At 27.7% G+C, this 21,794-nt stretch overlaps 1 protein-coding gene across 1 annotated transcript; it reads right to left on the bottom strand.

Annotated features, from left to right (window-relative positions):
* Positions 1 to 16,118: 16,118 nt before the first annotated feature.
* LOC110632674 (transcription repressor OFP6-like) lies at positions 16,119 to 17,370 on the bottom strand. The gene has a single exon (XM_021780985.2). The coding sequence runs from the start codon at positions 16,999 to 17,001 to the stop codon at positions 16,363 to 16,365; it is 639 nt and encodes a 212-aa protein (XP_021636677.2). The 5' UTR covers positions 17,002 to 17,370; the 3' UTR covers positions 16,119 to 16,362.
* Between the last annotated feature and the right edge of the window lie 4,424 nt (positions 17,371 to 21,794).

The following is a 21,794-nucleotide window of genomic DNA, read 5'->3' on the forward strand; positions in this document are numbered from 1 at the left end:
TATAATTATATAAAAACTAAATCTCTATATCTCAACTGTCATTATTCGAGGTTTATAGCTAACTAATAAGCTTTAATCTTGAATCTTTGAGCTAAAGATTCTTGTCACAGAGGCGAAGCTTCTAAACCTTGTGCCGCGGCCTCTTTTTAAACCCTAAGTTTCACAATAATCAACGCAGGGGTAATACTACGTAATTAAATAGTTGATATTAAGTAATTATTTATTAATTAATTAGTATTTTTTTTTTTAAATTTCAATGTTAATTGTAATAACTATAATCAACATGTCGGAAATCACGGATTCGTAATTGTAAATCAAAAAACATATAGTCTCTGCTTTAGAAATTGGGCCAAAATTAGTTAATCTAATCTCCATCATCAAAATAATCTAAGTGATTTTAGTTTGCATCATTTTATAAAACCCTTAATTTTTAAAAATAATTTTAAATAAAACTCATAATATATTTATTATTTTTATGTGGCATGAATTTTAAATATATTTTTAAAAATTTAAATTATAATTTGACATGAAAATTTCATATTATTGAAATAAAAAATAAAGTATACATATAGGGAAAAGTAGTGTTTACTCCGCAGGCTTTTAATTGTCAAAACTTTGGAAGATACGTATTTTTTAGAAGAAAACAACTGATGGATGAGATGATGACCAATTGAAGACATTATCATTTTCCAAGAAAATTAAATTTTCCAGAAAATTTGTGACAAAACATTATAGAAGTTGGTGTCTGTCCATTTCATTTTAATATGTACATTAATTATTTATTTTTTTTTTTGGCATGATACAATGAAGATTTTTTTTGTTTACTAAATGATTTAAAAAATTCAAACTTTTATAAGTTTTTCAATTTTAACAAAATTTTTTAATTTTATTAATTTAATTTTAAATTTTCACATTAATTTTAATTTTAACAATTAACTTAATTAGATAATTTAATTAATAGAAATAGTTTAAATATTGCCAATATTATTAATATTAGTCCATCATTATAATTTTTTTTTTATCATTTTAGTGATTATTTTAAAAAATAAATAAAAATATTTTTTTATTGAAAACATTTAATTTATAATTAGATTTATTTTGGTTATATTATTTATTAATATTTTATATTTAAACATTTGAATTTTTTCATTTGTTAGATCTTAAATGCAAGATAAAATGAGAGAGAAAAAAATTAAAATTAAAATAATAATAATATTATTATTATATATATATTATTCAATTGTTATATTTTTTTTACTAATAGGAAGTTTGGTAAAATTAATGAAAATATTAAAATTATTGAATAAATTAATAAAATTAAATTGATTAGATAAAATTAACAATATATAAATAAATATATTTAAATAATTTGTCAATTGATAAGTTTAATTATTTTTTATTAAATTTATTACTAAAATTAAAAATAGTATGAAAATTTTATGATTAAATTAATAAAATTAAAATATCTAAAATTGGTAATTCACATAAAAATTTTAATTTTTTAATCATTTAATTTTTTTCTTTTAAGGAAAACAACCTAACAGCAGAAAATTGAACAAACGAAGCAGCTGGCAGGGATGAAAGAAATATCAAGAAGGCTAAAAGGCGATTGAGCAGCCTCATTCAACAATCCTTTAAGGAGATTTGGTGGGGTTAACCACTACTGTTGTTGCACACTCTTCTTATTAAAGACTCCATAAATATTATCCATCAGTCCCCTGTCAAACTAATAATTATGATCCTTCATCATAATAAATTTATTCTGATATGATTTAAATTTTGGGTTAGGGATTGCAATAAGATATGGATTGGGTTGAGGATCGCTTCCCTTTTCTTCATCCTGCAGAGAATCAAGATCGAGATGGAAACTTTCCTGCTAAGTGCGAGCGGTGCAGGATGAATTTCTTTGTAATTTTTATTTTATTTTATTTTATTATTTCAGTTTATAACTAAATAATACAAATTTATTCATTTAAAAAATAAAATTGAAATTTGAAATATAATCTTAATAATATATATAATTTAAGTAATTAAGTACATAAAATAAATTAATTTTCTGGTAAACGGATTATTTAATAAAACATTGATGGAGTGGGTGAAGAGAAAGTGACCAGTGATCCGCGAAAGAGACTGTGAAGCACCAACCTTATCCTAAATCCGCTGCATGCTTCTACCAACATGGGAATCGGATTGAATGTCATTGCCAGCGCTTTAATGATGAAGTTACACTATTTTTTTTTTTTTTTTTTGAGAGAATAGATTTCATTTTTTTTTTTTTTAAGATAAAGGGACTTCCATTGATAAGTAGGCTTGAAAGCTAAATACAGGAAAACCATTATATAAAAGGCCCCTAGCTCCAAAAAATAAGTCTAGCTAACCAGAAACCCCTAGCGCACTCAATAAGGCCCAAGCCCATTTATAAAAAAACCTAGCTGAAGCGGGTGACCCACCCCAAAGCCAAAAGCCCGGCATTCTCTCAACCACAGTGCCACATCAGACGAGGAATAGAGGGATACTGCAACTTTCAACTTTCACCGATGGGAGATTTGAGCAAATTGACACATAAGACTAGGCCACACTCGGCGAAATGCTTGATAACAAAGGCCCCAGCAACCCATGAGTTGAGCAGGAACTGGCGCTAAGCAAGGGAAACGAGAAGAACATAAAACTATGAGGGTGGAAGGAGACATCACTCTTTTGCATCTCAATCTCCTATGAGGGCAGGAAACCATTGAGGCAGATCAATGCGCACTCCCGACCCACCCATTAGATCTGCCATCAAATGCCTCATATCAATAACAATATTTTATATTTAAGTAATAATATATTATATTTAAAATACAATATATTGTAAAACAAAAATATAGAGAATTTTATAAAAATATTTTCTATCGTGCATAATATAATATTTGTATCATATTGTAAATATATTTTGTGTTTTTATTTTTAATTATAAATTAATCGTGTATATGATAAGATATATATAAAATTAGGATACTTAAAATAATTTTATTGTAATTTTTCATGATTTAAATCAAAATCTTACTACTGAATATTATATTGATAAAGATTTAAAAAATTTTATAATATGATAATTTTTAATTATATAATTTTATAAGAAAATGATAGAATTACATTAATTTTCTTTTTTTGTTAGAATCGTAGACAATAATTTTAATTATTACTTAAAAAGTAAAATTTAAAACTATATAATAGTAAATTGAGGATTTATAAAAAAAAAATATAAAAGTTATATATATATCAAAAGGTATGCAACAGCCTGCAGAGGTGGAGCCAAATTAATTTTCTTTTTCCAATAGAATAACAAACAAATAAATAAAAATTTATTTCATTTTATTCTATTGATGATTTTGAGACGCCAAAATAAAATTAAAATTAAAAGGTTAATATATATGTATATATATTTACACGTTTATGGAGATATATACCTATAAAACATTAATTATATAACATATTATTTATATTAGGTTATTAAATGTAATTATCTTTACTAAAAAATTAAAATTCAAAATAACTCACAGTATAAAATAATTTAAACTCAGAATAAATTATCTAAATCTGAACCTTCTAAATTAACTTATTTACTGCTTTTACACAATTGTCAATTTATTATATCTTCCTTCCTATCACTTACCAACCAAAAAGAAAAGGCACCTGCCTATCTTGGGTCAAATAGAAGACGATTTGGGGCCATCGGGCCAGCATAACCTGCAATTGTGCACCCCAGCTGCTCTCGGAAGTTGCATGATGATAGCCCACTCTTCACATATTCTTTTTTCGCTTTTTTTACTTCATACCCACATCCAGATTTAGAATCTGAAATTAAACAAAATAAGCATGATTTATATGGATTAACTTTGTTGTTAACATTTTGAAATATTATTGGTTGTGTTTTGCTTCATAATGTAGATATCCCATGATTCTCTTACTCAACAAAAAGAATATCAAGATCCTGCATTGAAAAGAAAAACCCAACACAGAAATATATAGATTTTTCTGTTACTTATTTAGAAAAGAAAAAACAGAGAGATGGAAATTTTATCCAAGGTCAATGGACATATTGCAGACAATGTTGCCTCGATAAGTTAAAAGGAAATGGAATCATTGTAAGATGCATAATTGTATTGAACATAGGTGAATATGTCACATTATTTGTCTTAATATTGTATGTAAATTCTTATATGAAGAAAGAGTATAAGTGAATTCAATGTTAGACATTATGATGTCTAAATTATCATTTATACGTAATTTGATAAATACATATATTCAATGAGAAAAGGATCTGTAACATCTAATTTATATCACATGTACAACAATGAAAATGCAAGTGAACTCTCACTTGATATTATATAAGAACGTAAAAATTATAAGTAATTTTTACCAATACCCCACGACTCCAATTAATCACTCAAAACTTAATTTAATGTTATCTATCTTATGGCTTTGTCAAAGGATCATAAATGATACAATTTGGCAAACATTTCTATTTATTGATATGTCAATTGGTTTATGTTTACGATAAAGATAAAATCGTGAATACACGGTATGATAAATAAGATTAGAAAAATATTAATGTGATAAAATAATCATGAGTATTGCATATTATCCTAACAAATATATAACAAAAATGTTTTTGAAGTCTGTATCGGTCACACAATTTATTTATCAAATACAAGGTTTGCAAAAGGTTAAGGAAGAAAGAGATGATCCTATCATACATGGATGGAAGATGTCAGATATTATGATGGGGTCAACCATTAAAGGTAACCCAGTCCACACCCATATCAATGGATATGAATAAAAATTATACAATAATTAAGAGTATTGTATCTATTGTCGATTGTAATCTAAACACTGCAGATATCCATCTGCAAAACATAACGATAGATATGCTATTTGTATCTCAAGTGATCTCTAATCTAACTGAGTTAGACACTTAAGAAAACAAAATAACGAAAGACGTTTGTATGACTCTTTATAAGTGTGTATCTAGAAAATAATGTGGAACGCAAAGGAAAGATTTTGGAGTAGCAAACAAGCATTTAAGCTATTTAGAAAGATCTTTTCTCTCTAAATAATTCTTGGAGCAACTTTTTATGAGCTTTCTGCAAATAAAGTACATCTAAACTGCGAACTACAATTCTATAATATGATTATATTTGGATTGATGATTCAAACATAAATACATGAGTATTTATATGTCAATGGATTTGATCCATGGTGTCTTATACTTCAACATATCTATTACTCTAATGAGAACAATTAAGAATTCAAATTCTTATTTTATTCGATTCCTCATATATATACGCTCTTTATTTATTTCGATTCTGTTGTGATTTATTTTCAAGCAAATGTTTCTGGGTTTCTTGAATATGAAATCCTCATATTAGTTTTTAGTTTTTGCTTTGTTATTGGTTCTTCTGTTGTTAGCCTGGATTTTGAATTTGTCCTGAGATCTTTAAACGGGTTCCTTTTGTTGCTGTTAGGCTCTTTTGTCATGAGTTAGTATCTCTCCTTTCTATGTATTTCTCCTATTTCCAGATCTTCTAGTTAATTATTAATGAATTTTACTTATTAAAAAAAAAAAAATGGGAAGTCCAGCATCAATTAAAATGAGAAAATATTGCATTAATCCAAAAATGTATAATTAGAACTTAGAAGGAAAAGTTACTAGGATGTAAAAACATGACCTTCAACATGGGCAATTTTAGTGACAAATATGAAATTATGTCCTTCATTGTCACCACCATCTCTCTAGTTAGAGATTTTCGAAGTCCAAAATATTTAAAAATAGCCCTTCTTGATGAGCTTGTAACGAGGCATATTTATGAATTTATATCATATTTAATTAAAAATTTCAAGGCATTGATTTTATAAATTTTTTAATTTATATGTTTTTTACTTATTCTATCTTTTTAATGTTTCTAATATTCGTATGATTAATTAACGAGTGTTGATGGGGCAAAAAAGAGGTCGCTCGCCAATTAATCCCAATCTTCGTTTAATGTACCTTTTTAATGTTCATCACTTATTGAAACGGTACCATTACCAATGTCTGTTTTTATCTAACAACAGTGTACTTCTTGATAGAAATATGACACAAAGGCAACAACAATATCACCTTTTAATGTCTTTAAATTAAGTACATTAGAGGCACGGCCAAGTTGCAGATAAGCTCTCTCGTTCATGGGTATAAGAACAGTTTTCATTGTAGGTCATTTTATTTCTCGTCTAAGAAAAGCAATTAATATAATTGAAAATTAATAAGTTGTACTTTCTGAATTAAGTGTAATGGAATTTATTAATTTATTTATTAATTTATTATATATTAAATTATATTACAGATATTATTATTTTTATATTTAAAAATAAATTATGTCTTAAAAAATTAATTTACAATTAAATATATCTATATCGTACTTCTTAAAAAATAAATTTCCTAAAAATATACTTTACTTCCTAAGAAATAGAGCATTCTGAGCCAAACAACGGTAAAGCTTTGTTTTAATTCAATCAAAGGTAAACCCTGCTTAGCTTTGATAGGATTTTAACAATAATAGCTACATGATAACTATATAAAGTTTATCTAATTTAATTCTACTACCAAGAATCTGTAGTTTTGTTGCTAAAAAAATAGATTAATCAGTAAATAAATTTTAAATTAATAAAAAAACATAAATTTGTAACACTCTTAATTTTTAAATAATTATTTTATATATAAATATTTTAATCTAACTCTGGTGTTGTAGCCTTTGCGTTACATTTACAATTTTTGGCTGAGCAGATAAGTTACCGGAATCACTTCGGAACCGGATCAAAGTTATAAGCTACCCTACTATTTTCAGACGTCCCGGACGCGTTTCAAGTTTCAGAATTGGCATAGGTAAACCCGAAATCCGAGTTTCTTCAATTTTATAGTACTGGGTTTAGAATAAAATTCTATAAAATATTCGTGGGTAGCTAGAAAATTATAATTCCTTTTGCGTTAGCTCTATAATATTACTAAGGACCGCGGGACAAAAATTTTAGAATTTTTAAAACTAGCTAAAATAACTTTTACAAAATATCTGTTTTAAACATTATAATTGAATTGTTAGATTATGTGAGATTTGCTTGAGTTGGAGGGGTCATATGTTATTATTGAGATGATGTGTGGTTTCAGAAGTGTGATTTAAACTACTCTGCAGGTTTAGTAGGTTTTAGGTACAGGGGAGATTCTGCCAGATTTCCGGTATAAATTAAGGTGTCCCTATTTCTTTAAAATTTTGATTTGAGTTAGCATCAATAAATTTATAACATAATTATCTAGGTGATCAAGGTCATCCATCCTTCTCTTCTCAGCCACCGCAGCAATTTCTAGTCAATCAGTGAGTAAATATTTATTTTATTTACAATTTCAATATTATTATATTTCTGGCATGCTCATGCATCCTTATACTTATATTTATGTAGTTAAATATTAGGCATGCCTAGTTTTATATTTATATATGATGATATTACTTTAGTTATTGTGTTTTGATAATCTGGAGCTGTGTGTGTGAGTTAGTATGTATGTGGAGTATATGGATATGGGTAGGACGGGTAGACACAGTTGGAGCTTGACTCGCTAAGACCCGATCCTTATCATGGATAAGTTGGGGTAGGCACGGCTTTGAGTTGATCTCATTGGCCCCCGCATATGGATTATCAAATGAAAGTTTGGCTCGAGTTGATCTCGCTGTCAGGTCTTGGATTAAGAGAGCTGGGTAGGGTGATCAGCTCCCCATATATGTACGCGTGAGTATGGACTTGACACGGATGCGTGAGTATGGACTTGACACGGATGCGTGAGTGTTCCAGATTATTCTTGACGTAACTTAATATGATTTGTTTAATTCGTATGAAAATGATGCATTTCATTTCCAAGGATGCATTAGAATTAGATAGTTATAGAAATTATATGTAAAATAAATATTTACTCTCTGAGTTGAACGCTCACTCCTGTTCACTATTTTTCCAGATTACAGGAGAGCTTTTTCCTTGAGTTTAAACTGCTTTTTTTCCTCGCAGGTCCCCTTACTATTAATTTTATGTTTTGTACTGTTAAGTATAAATTTTAGTCATCCGCATGTGTAGAAACATATCATTAAGTTTGGGACTATAATATTTATCAATTTGGAATTGTAATCTATAAACTTTAGGTATGTGTAATTGTGTGGTTGAATACTTACGATGGATGAGAGAGTTGAGCTTTCATTGATTTTATTTTGAATTATGGATGATTGATGGGTGAACTGAGCTTCAAAATGTATTTTTATCGAGAGTACAAGTCAGGTGAATTAATAATTCTCCGTTAGATAGTCCCTTTCATAGTCAGACTCTGACCAGTTGATTTCTTGAAATTGGGCTCAATATGGGCCTTAGAATTAGGTTAAGGAATAATTAGGTTTACTACAGGTCCCGGGGGTTTTAAGTTGGTCCAGATCCTAGTACCGGTCCAACCCATAGATTGGGTCGTGATAAAATTAATTTCTGAAAAATAAAAGAAAATGGTTTTATGGAGTGATTTTTATTAATACAAATATTTGAGTAAATTACTATTAAATTTTTATATTTTGTCAAAATTAATTATTTAATTCCTATTTTTGAAAATTTAATAAAAATATCTGTAAGTTTTATAAAATCAATCTCATTAGTCTTGTTAGCATAATTACAGCAATTAGCATGATTATAAGAGATTTGTGTAGCATAATTACAGCAATTAGCATAATTATAAGAGATTAATATAGCATAATTACAGTAATTATTATTCTTGTCTAAATTAGCTCATATTCTCATATATAAATAAATGTAATATCTCTGTAAACAAGATACAAATAAATACACAATCTTTTTCTTCATTACTTATATTCTTTCTTCTAACAAGTCTTTTTATTAAATTATTATCAATTAAAATATAAGTTTTGTTTTAACTTTGATCAAACGGATTAAATTGTATAAATAATTAAAATTATAAAAATTAAAAAATATTAATGGACAAAGTTAAAATAAATTAGTTAGTGTTTTATTTTAAAAAAAAATTAAAGAGTTTGATTTTAAAAAATATAACCATATTTTAATTGTCAGATAAAAAAAATTATATTTTAATTTATTTTTTAAAAAATAAAAATTAAATAATTAATTTTACTAAATTACAAAGATCTATAAAAATTAATTAATTAATCAATAATGGAGGAGATGAACCCTTCAAAAAGTTAAAAGCAAGCAATGAGGCAATTAAAGACAGCAACACGATCGAAAATCTAGGGTTTTGTAAACCGCAGGGGAAGCAGGACAGAAAGTGACCTGTGATTGTGAATGGGAGGTGTACCGTAATTAAGAAATAGCCGTGAAGATTGTGACAAACAAATTAAACAAAAAGCACTGACGTACGTACGTGTCACTTTCTTCTGGAAAGTTACTGTTTCATCCTTTACTTTTAAGTAAAATTCAATTTATCTTTTATATTTTTTTTCTCAATTAATCTCTTAAATTTTTTTTTTTAAGGAATTAGACCCTAAAAATTTAAAGTTTCGCCAACTGAGCCAAAAAATGAACGACTTTATAAATGGGACCCTTGTCTATTTTCTCCCGTAATTCAAACTAATCAATGTCTTCTTTTTGAAATTATACTGAAATTTGCTCAAAATTAAGGATAATTTATAATCAAGTTTTTTAAAGTATAAGCAAAACTTGAAAGTCAGTTTTTAATTTGTTTTTTAATAATAAATTAATCATAAATTTAAATTCTATTTATAAAATAGTCCTCAAATTTTTATTTTATTTTAAATTAATATTATTTAGACTCTCAAAGCTCCTCTTTTAAAGATTTTAACGATTAATTATGATAAAATTATGATATAAATAACTATGATAAATTTATTGTACATGCAATAATTTTATTCTAAAATCTCTCCTTATTTTTTATTTTTTCTTTCTTTTATATGACCTCATTTTGAATTTATGAGAATTTTTTACCGTAAATTATTATTAGTCCTTAAAATTTACTTAAACCTATATTTTAGTTTATATAATTTTAAAATAAAATAATCCTGATATTTTAATAAATCTATAAATTAGCCAATACCATTATAATTTTAGTAAAATTACCATTAAAATTTCAATAAAATTACTGCTATTTTTAATAACAATGACTAAAATTTTTTTACTCTATTTTTAATTTAAAAATAATTTAATTTTTAAAATTTTATTTTATTAATAATTTAATCCATGAAATTTTGTTCTATTTTGTTAACAATTTAATTATTATATTTTTAAAATGTGATCCCATTAAATTAAAATATTTTAAATTTAAATTATAATTATTAAAATTATAAATTAATTACTTTAAAGTGCTTAATAATTTTGATTAATCACAAAATTATTTATATATTTTATAAATTAATCATTAAATATTATAACTATTTATAAATAAACCAATATAATTTTATAAAATTCTTTTCGTCGTTGTTTTTTTAATATAAAAATAATTATATATACATATATATTTATCATTTTGTAATATTTTTATATATTATATTATATTATTATATATAAGAAAAAGAAAAAAATATGAACGCAAATTGATAATAAAATAAAATATCATAAATTAAATTATTTTTAAATTAAAAATAACGTTAAAAGCATTCTGATTAATTTTATTAAATTTAATAGAAAATTAATGGTGATTTTAACAGAAATGATTAATTTATAAATTTACTAAAATATTAAGGATTAAATTATTTAGTATTAAAACTATAAGAATTAAGTTATAAATTTAATCAAATCTCAATAATTAGATTATCTATGAAATAAAATCTCAAGAATTAAATTATTTTCAGATTAAAAATAGAGTTAAGAGTAATTTAATAATTTTTGTTAAAATTAATAATAATTTAATTGAAAATTTATTAACAAGAACTAATTTATATATTTATTAAAATATTAATGATTAAATTATTTGATTTTAAATTATGAAAATTAAGGTATGAGATTTAAATAAATTTTAAAGATTAAATTATAATTTATTTTATTATTATTATTATTATTATTATTATTATTATTATTATCCCTCTTGCTTTGCAAATCTATTAACAGTGTTAAATTGTAATTTGAGATGGTTGAATCAATTTAGTAATATAAAAGCTTAATAAGAGATGAATTAAATTTTAACTCCAAATTCAGGACCAAAAATACCATTTTCTTTTCTGCTGGCTTTAATTTTCTATTTAAAAAAAAAAAAAGCATCTTCATTTTACTGTTTGGCACCCGTAGGCAGCTATCAACTTTTGCTGCAATTTTGGGGTTGAAGTACAGCCTGCATATGTAATGATGAGCAATGTTCAGGAATCAGGATTTGTTCTTGGAGAAGGGCCTGAACGAAGAAGGAACTGGATCGTCCACCTTCAGATTCACTACCAGCTAGACCTTGGATTAGACATTTTCTTGAGTAGTTTTTTTTTTTTTTTTTTTTTTTTTTTTTTTATCACTCTTCACTCACAACTATAATTAAGGATTGTTGGTGACAGTCCCTCCCATTCCTCTTCAAATAAACATTCAATTATAGTATTTTTTTTTTCTTTTTATCTGTGAAGTCATTCTTGATAGAAATAAATCATAATAGCTTCTTTTAAAAATAAATTATTTATGAGAAGAGAATTTAAATGAATTATTACATAATTATAAATAATTCATAATCAATTTTATTTTTTATTTAATTAAAGATAATTTATTGTTAGAATATTAAAAAATTTATTTATATGTCAGGTGTAGATATGGTAAATTTTGACTTAATCTGCCAATTTAATTCAAAATCACCTGCAATATATTTCAATTCGTATAAAATTTGAAATAACTTAAATTTGAGTAATTTAAAAAATTAAGAGTTTCTTAACAAAAAATAATAAGTTTTAATTAAAAATTAATTCAATAATTTCATAATTCGACTTAAAATTAATTTTTTAATTGGCTTGATTAATTCAAAAATTTTATTAAAAAAATTAAGTAAATAAATTTAATATTTAAAAAACTAATCTAAAAAATAATTTATAACTTCAAAGTTAACTTAAAATCTTTTTTTTATGTACCAACTTAATAAAAAATTTAAAACAACTCATAATATAAAATCATCGAACATCATCTTACTTAAGATAATCCATGACCCAAAGATAAATTTTACTATTTAATTCGTTCATCACCTTTAACTTTTAAATTTTAATTTAGTATATTTTTTGAATATTTCATAAATTTATTATAAATGATAGAAAATACAATATTTATTTTAGTTCATGTTACGAGGATCGCTCTCTATATTTATCTATATTCTTTATTATCATCATAGATCTCATTTTTTAATCTAATTAAATCGTAATGCCAGACTTTTGGATCAAATTATAGTTGGAGTATTCTTATCATATAAAAATATCAGAGTTCCATGTGCTGTACTCTCATTTTCATGTGCCCTTAAATCTTTCATGCTGCTTTTAAGAACCTTTTTTCAGTCTTGAGATTGGTTTTTTTTCTTTTTTTGGTCAATAAGATTGGATATCTGTCCCTAAAAATTAGATCCTGGTGGTCCTTCCGTGGTAGTAAAAGAAAAAAAAAATGAGAGACAAATCCACCTAATATTCACATGGCGGAAAAAGAATATCTGAATGCCAAGGCCCTTCAATTCTTGGCATTTCTTGTGTTTAGCAAATTGGTAGTACCTTTCAATCTCCCAATATTTTTCAATCTTTCTTCTTTGTCTGATCTTTATCAAACAAGAAATGGCTTCATGATTTTGATAAAAATGCAAGAACTAAACCATATATATGCAATTGTCCTTCAAATGCTATCTTAGTAAAAGTGGATGAAAAAGCCACAAAACTAGCACACATTTAGCTTTTGTTGATAGCCCAAATTAACAAGAATACAGCATTTGATTTGATACAGAAGTGTTGTGTTGCAGACTAATCTAAAAGAAAAGGCCAAAAATAGATTTGATAAACATGGATAATCTTAACCTTGCTAACAAGGAATTAAGATTTCAATAATGGAATCACAATAGCCAAAGGGACAATATGTTTTGCAAAGATATGTTCCTAAAATAGAATACATGCCTATTGAAGCAGGCACAACTCTACTTCTCTTTTTCCTAGCAAGGATGCGAGGAGGATGAGTTGGACACTTGGACTTGCTTCTTTTCTTGGTTGCATGCTTAACAAACCATCTTTAATTGAAAGAAATAGGGTTCCACTAAGCTTAAAGATTCCATTGCTTGTGCACCCACCAACCCAAGAAAGTAGACCACATTTAAATCATCTTTAATTGAATGGATAAGTTCATTTATGAATTAACTCTGAGAAAGTGATGGAAAGTTAGGGTTTTTATTATTTATTTCCAATGGGTAAAAATTACATATCAAATATCTCATATGTTTCTGGCCAGCTTTACCTCCTCCATCTTAACCATTGATTCCATTGTTCAGTCTCTATCTAACTGAACACCAATAATTTCCATTGAGATGGCATTGTCATCAGATATTCATGCTATCTACACTTTCTTATGGCTTTTAGATTGATATTTCTTATCCCTCTTTAGAAAAGCATATTTATTAAAACTCAAAATAAAAAATTATATTATCTTTAATTAATTTATATATTTATATTAATACACTATAAAATCAAATTTCACACACATAATTTATTGTAATAAAAAAATATATCTTTCAAATTTTGTATCATTAACGGGGCATAACTACAGATAGAGCAAAAATTTTAAAAATTTATTTTTTACCCATAATTTTATTGTATTTTTTAAAAAATATCATTTACCTTTATCCGAGCTCGCTAATAAACATCAAACTTAATCAATAAATCTTTATCAGATATGTCTATTTTGATAACTTTTGCTCAGATGATATAATTAAAAAAAATATATATTTCCCTTTAATATTTTTATTTTTGTGTAAATTTTATTCATAATTTTTATATTATTTAATTTAAATTTCTTAATAGTTTTTATTCTTATTTTTATTTTTATATTTTTAATAAAATTCCATTTAATTTTCTTTTAATATTTACTTTTTAACTTACTCAAAAGTAAATTTTTAGTTTCGCGGCTTACATTAAGGTTTCTTGAGTAAGAAATTAAAAAAAAAATTTATAAAAGCTTCATCAATTAAAAAATAAAAATGCATTAAAGGAAATGTTGAAAAGGGCAGTGTAGAAAATCGATGAACAGTGTGGAAGTGAAAGTTGCACCTTTCCCAAACAAGACTTAATTGATTTCAAATCCCAATGCAGCTTTGCATATCTCTTCTCATTATTTCCTTTCAACGCTCTCTTCTCGAGTGCCTACCTACAAGGTTTTAAGCATCTCCGCTCGGGTGTGCAACTTTATTCGTAAACTTCAACTCTTGAGTCCTTGGTTAACTTATGAAACTTGGCACTTAATGCTTATATATTAATATGAGTTTAAAAATATTTAAAATTTTAAATAATTATATATTTAATTAAATTATTAATAAATAATTAACATATTTAATAAAAAAATAATTTATAAATACATTTAAATGAAATTTATAATATAAGGATTGAAATGGAAAATTGAATTTCTTTATTTATTTATTTTTTAATTTATAACTATAAAAATTATTATAATTTTCAAAAAAAATTATAAATTATTATAAATAAATAAATAAATTAAGATAAACATCCTCAAAACAATTGAACCTAACACAATTAAATTTATTTATGATTTTTATTTAATTTTATTTTCTAACTATTAAATTATGTTAAAATCATATTACATTCATATTAAATTAAAATTGAATTAAAGAAATTAATTATATATTTTTTTATAATATATATTTTAATATAATTATATATTTATATATAATTAAGAATATATATATATATATAATAATTATATATAAAGTGTATATAAATTCATATTATCATCTATTTTTATTTTTAATAATTTTAATCATAAAAAGTTAATAAATTATTTAATATTTTTTAATCTTTAATTATATAATTATCAAATATTTAAATATTATATTATATAATATAATATGTATTAGTAATTAATTTTAAATTTTAAATAATAATTCATATAAGACTCTTCATAATGATTATTATTTTTAAATTATTTTAACAAAATCTAAATTGAAATCACACTAAACTAAACCAAAATAGAAATATTAAAAATTAAATCAAATAAAAGTAGCAAAAAGTAATTAAATTAAAATTATAAATTCAACTCAATTATAATTTTTAAGCAAACTCCTTTATCACATATCCTAGTCTTTACATTTTTTATTTATTTATTGGTCTACTTTAATTCATCATGCATCTAAAAATGATAAAATTCACTTATAAAATAAGAAAAAATTTAGGTAAGTTTTTCTTACTTTACTCTCTCACTATACTCTATGTGCACAGTTGATATTGTGATTGTGAGACTCATTATTTTTCATAAAAAAATGATTTTAAATATTTATTAAAAAATAATTTAAAAAAATTATTTTATTATTTTAATATTTTTATTATTAAAATTTATTTAATTTAATTTTAAATCACGAGTGCCTTACGTGGCTAGATATTGTCCGCTTTGGGCCTCAGCCCTCACGATTTTATTCCTGGGCCGATCCTCTGCCCAACCCAAAACGCATCTGACCAAACAAGGCCACCCCCTTCATATAAGTCCAGGAACTCCCCCATACTTGGTCGATGTGGGATTGAGTCACCTCTGTGACATCTCCCCCACCCGATCACACCTCTGTGTGTGCGTGAGTCGACCAAGATGGGTCGGCTCTGATACCAAATGTTTCCAACGGTATACCTATGTAATATAATTATCCTCGCACCAATCATACTGCCACTTTGAATACATACTTTCCTTTTATCATATAATTATGGATTAAATATATAATTAATATTTATCCTCCCTTCCCTTTTATTTATTATTTCTTGAGTTTGAGTATATCATCTTTTTGAATTATAAAACTATATTTATGATAAACAAAAAACAAAATTACATCTAATTATATAAACTATTAATTATTATTTATTTATTTAATTAAAAGTTTCACCGAATAGAAAATATTTACTCAATTATATTAGAGTTGAAAGGGAAATAAAAAGAAAAGGCAATTTTCTAAATTCTAAAATTAATTAACAGTTGGATCCTACAAATACAGCAACCAAAATTATCTTCATACATTGAGATTCTCATTTTTACAGTTCATGAAAATAGCCATAAGACTTTCACGTGCAGCACAAGAACACATTAGAGTCACTTGACTTTAACGCTTAACAGTTAGCAGCCATGACCGTAGTACTAATAATTATAATGCAGCATCTGTTGGGACTGAGAGGAGCCGCCGCCGCCAACACCACCAGCAGCTGACGACCTCGCAGAGTAGACACCATCCCAGATATCAGTGAAAGCTCTAACGATAATCCCATGGTGATAAGGAGAGTTTAGCTGCAAGAAACAGTTAAGAAGCTCTCGAAGATCGTCTTTCGAGTATATTTCCTTCTCCAATATCATTTGAAGCATTGATTGTCGAAAATCCAGATATGGGTCATCGGAATCTTTCTCCACAGCCAAACTCTCGCCGCCGATCCGCCCCAGTCCACGTACGGTTCTTGAGCATTTCTTGCTGCTTCTTATGTCACAGGAAGGCTGGGGTGGGGTGTCGGCAGTGGAAGAGAATGAGATGGTAGTGTCATAGCCTGGGGTAGATGGGTTGGTTTTAGAGGAGGTGGAAGATGAGTAGTAAAGGTCATGGCTATAGTGTTTATGGTAGGAAGTGGAGATGGAGGGGGTGGTGGTGGTGGTGGTGGTGGTGGTGGTGGATTTTCGGGGTCTTGGCTTGAGTTTGAAAATATTGGAGAGGATTGGTTTCTTGCAGCTGCTACAGCCTAAGCTGACTGAAACTGTTCTGAGGATTGGCCTTTTCTTGTTAGTAGACATGGCAGACGAAACTAGCAGCTGTAACTATGAGAGAGAGAGAGAGAGAGAGAGAGAGAGTTGAGATTTGCTTCTTGTGGAGTCTGTAGTGGGTATAAGAATGAGCTGGGGACCTTGGGATGAGCCAGTTCGCTCTAAATTCTTCATGTCTTATAAAGGACGGTCCACGTATGGTATTCTCACTCCTGTTATGTTTACATATGAGAAGATCATATTGACCGTTAATCTTTCTAATAATTCTGTTAGAAATTAGGGAAGCTTAAAGTGCCTGGAGTATCCACTTTTAAGAGCTTAGTTAGTGCTATCACGTATATTAAGAACTCCATTTTATTTATCTGCTCTTCTCTAAAAGGAATGCTTTCCAACTCCAATGGACTTATTGAGAAAATACATACTCTTCCAATCACATGTCAAAACATTATAAAAATTATTCATCACCATTTTCATATTTATTTCTGTTAACTTTGATACCATTTATTAGAGATTCATGAAAACCCAAATCATCTAAGATAAATCTTTTCTTAATGAGTATTATAATATTATATCTAATTCAAAATCTTTCTACTTATATATGCCATTCATCCTAATGTAGAAATTTTATATTTGAATATTTCTAACAATTTTTTTTCAATAATTTTCATAAATTGAAATTAATTTGCAGATTTAGAAGGATAAAATAAAATTATAAATTTTTTCCCCTTGTTTTTTGTTTTATTGACGTGCGAACAAACAATGTTGTCTTTATTGACGAAGATAAATTATAGGCCGCGGCGCTGCCAAGTCGCTAGTCTTTGGATTGTTCTACGTACGTGTTGCCCTTGTGAGTATACACGTGTAAAACGCTTGACCCAGTAATTTTTTTAATAGAGAATTGTAAAGGAAAATATACAAATTTTCATTTATTAAAAAAATAATTTTCTTTTCAATGTATAAAAATCATTTTAATATAAGTTGAAGAATCATTAGTTTATCTGTCTGTTTGCATTAGGCCAAGCTCCTAACACACAAAAGCCCACTAACCCAATGTACCGCAACAGCCAACAGATGACGCAGACTTCAACAAATTTGCATCATTTCCCTTAAAATATAACCGTCCTAGTTAAATGACAAAAAAGAATCCATATAATTGATTGCATCTAGTTTGTGATAACTGATTCCATCTAGTTTGTGATCGTTGTATTCGGGAGAATGAATTTACTTCATGCAGCAACATTAATGGTAGTAGCAATATAATTCACTAGCTGAAATAATCTATCTTTTCCATTACCCTACAACTAAACTCAATTAAATTAAGCCTTTATCCAAAAATTTGAAATCGGCTATGTGAATTCTCTTTCTCCACTCTAAATGATTTTAAGTTAAGTCATTGGAAATATGTAATGCTTCTAAGTCATGTTATACTACTCTTATCCAAGTCAGTTTAGGTCTACCATTACTTTTTTTTTTCTATTCTCTAACCTAATGTGCTCTACTTGTCTAACTGGAGTCTCCATATATCTACACTTCACATGATCAAACCACCTAAATCTCCATTCTCTCAACTTATCCTTAATTGACACCACTCTTACCTTTTCTCTAATACTCTCACTACGAACTTTATCTAGTCTAGTATGGTCACTCATCCACCTTAACATTCTCATCTCCGCAACTCTTATCTTAAACACATTCGACTCCTTCAATGCCCAACACTCACTACCATATAACATGGCCGGTCGTATGGCTGTATGGTAAAATTATATCAAAACTATATCATCCGCAAACATCAAGCATCAAGGGATACTCTCTTGTATATGTTTCATCAATTCATCTAAAACTAGTGTAAAAAGGTAAAGGTTTACAGCTAAATTTTGGTGTAATCCAACTGAGATAGGAAAATCTCTTGTGTCCCCTCCCACTGTGCTCACAATAATAGTTGCTCCTTCATACATATTTTTCAACACTTGTATGTACCTAATAGATACCCTCTTTTATTCTAACACTCTCCATAAGATATCTCTTGGAATACTATCATAAGCCTTCTCCAAATCGATGAAAACCATGTGTAGATCTTTCTTCACATCTCTATATTTCTCCATCAAGTTTCTAATGAGAAAGATCGCTTCCATAGTTGAACGACTAGGCATGAAGCCAAATTGATTGAGAGAGATGGAAGTATCCTGACGTAGTCTATGTTCCACAACTTTCTCCTATAACTTCATAGTATGGCTCATGAGTTTAATTCCCCAATAGTTTGAGCAACTCCGTATATCTCCCTTATTTTTAAAAATAGGTACTAAAATACTCATCTTCCATTTATCAGGCATTTTCTTTGAGTTTAGAATCTTATTAAACAATTTAGTTAACCATGCCACTCCTACATCTCCCAAATACTTCCACACTTCAATTGGTATTCCATCAGGTTCACAGGCTTTACCTACTTTCATTCTCTTAAGTGCTTCCTTTATTTCTAAAGATCTAATCCTTCTAGTAATTCACATTCTTTTTTATTGCTATGTAGTCTATATTCCCTCTATTACCACTTTGACTATCATTAAAGAGATCATCAAAATAATTTCTCCATCTTTCTTTAATGTCCTCATCTTTCATAAACACTTTTCTTTCTTTATCCTTAATGCACCTAACTTGAATGAGATATTGACATTTCTTTTCTCTCCTCCTTGCGAATCTATAAATATCTTTCTCCTCTTTTTTAGTTCTAAGTTTCTCATATAACTTTTCAAAGGCCTGCGCTCTTGCTTAACTAACTGCCTTTTTTGCCTCTTTCTTTGCTATCTTATACTGTTCATATGCCTCATTATTATCACACTTAGGTAATTTCTTATACCATTCTCTCTCTTCACTGCCTTTTGTACTTTCTCATTCCACTACCATCTCTCTTTTGAGGGTGGTCCATGTCCTCTAGACTCTCTAAGTACTTTTCTGGCTGTTTCTCTAATCTTTGATGCCATATGTATCCACATACTATTGGCATTCACATCCAGCTTCCATAATTCGAACTCGAGAAGCTCTTTTTTGAACTTCACTTGCTTTACTCCTTTGAACTCCCACCACTTTATTCGAGCTACACTATTTCTTCTAATCTTACTTGAATTGTTCTTAAACTTGACATCCAAGACCACCAACTGATGCTAACTTGTTAAAGCCTCTCCCAGAATGACCTTACAATCCTTGTATAGAGCTCTATTTGTCTTCCTGGTTAAGAGAAAATCAATTTGGCTTCTATGTTGCCTACTTCTGAAAGTCACTAAATGTGACTCTCTTTTTATAAAATAGGTATTTGCTAGTATTAAGTCGTATTCCATAGCAAAATCCAGGATGTTTTTTCCCTCTTTATTTCGGCTACCAAAACTAAAACCTCCATAAACATTCTCATAACCTTGCCTATCACTTGTTATATGTTCATTCAAATCTCCACCAATGAAAATATTCTCTTTATTTGGTATGCTTCGCATTAGATCATCCATATCTTCTCAAAATTTTTGTTTACTCTCACTATCTAGTCCTATTTGTGAGGCAAAAGCACTAACTACATTTGTTGTTTCTCCTTCTAGTACTAGTTTTACTAGTATAATTCTATCTCCTACTCTTTTCACAGCTATTACAACATCTTTCAATATCCTGTTTATGATTATGCCCACTCCGTTCTTGTTTCCCTCCTTTCCAGTAAACCACAGTTTGTACCCTGAGTTACCCACTTCCTTGTTTTTCTCTTCTACCCATTTAGTATCCTGAATGCAAGTAATATTCACCATTCTCCTTTCCAAGGTATCCACAAGCTCTATTAATTTTTCTGTAAGTTACCAACCCTGATTCTCTTCCTATCATGTTCCTTCCTAATTGATCTCCTTCTATGATATTTTTTATTGCTTTCTATGCTTACTTGTGTTCTGTTCTACTATTTATTCTACTTTTTGTCCTATGGACTAACTTCTTTGCCCACACCCGTACTTAATGTGGAAATCCTTGCTCATTTAACACCACACCTGGGCGCTGGCATGGCTTGTCGCTTTTGGTGAATGCCCTACACCCTTGCATACTTCTCACTACCCTCGGGCTTCGATGTAGCGCGTCGTAAGTAGAGGACACCCCAACATTTATATCATTTGAATCCATATTATTAGATGTGACGAAATTTTTATACTGGTTGTCACCTACCACAACTCTCTTCCTTTATACAGACTTGGGATCGGCTAAGTACAAACTACTTAAGCGGAGTTTCCATTACCTTATATTAGAAATTTTTATTTAGTGCAACCGTTAAATATATAATGGTTTAATTATAACCATTAATCATGGTAAGACTGATGTGGGACCCACCACAATCAACAGTTACGATAAAACTGTTGTACATACATTAATTTCATTGTATAATTTTTCCCATATTAGACTGATATATTTAGCTTCTGACAACTACTTCACAAAAAATTCTATAACTCAACTGTGACACAAAAGCTATGATGCAATTAGGATAATAAAAGATAACCATGTAATATCTGCATGTGTTTTCTGTTTGACTGTTCATAATAACTCAACCAAGATGGTTCCACAAAAACATTATCAGTATGTGTCAATAACAATGAAAGGTTCCACCGACAATGATGAGAATATAACTACAGTACTTGAGGTTACTTGTTATACGAGAACTTGCAACAGCATGACAATATTGGGTAAGCAAGTAACAACAGCCGGTCTTCTATTTATTTGAACCTCAGCTACATGCTGAGATGAGATATTAGGTGGTTTTGGCCATGATGAATAGAATACTTACACTATGTTTGGATGAGAGGAAAGAAAAT

This window comes from Hevea brasiliensis, chromosome 3 (assembly GCF_030052815.1).
Source record: "Hevea brasiliensis isolate MT/VB/25A 57/8 chromosome 3, ASM3005281v1, whole genome shotgun sequence".
NCBI lineage: Eukaryota > Viridiplantae > Streptophyta > Magnoliopsida > Malpighiales > Euphorbiaceae > Hevea > Hevea brasiliensis.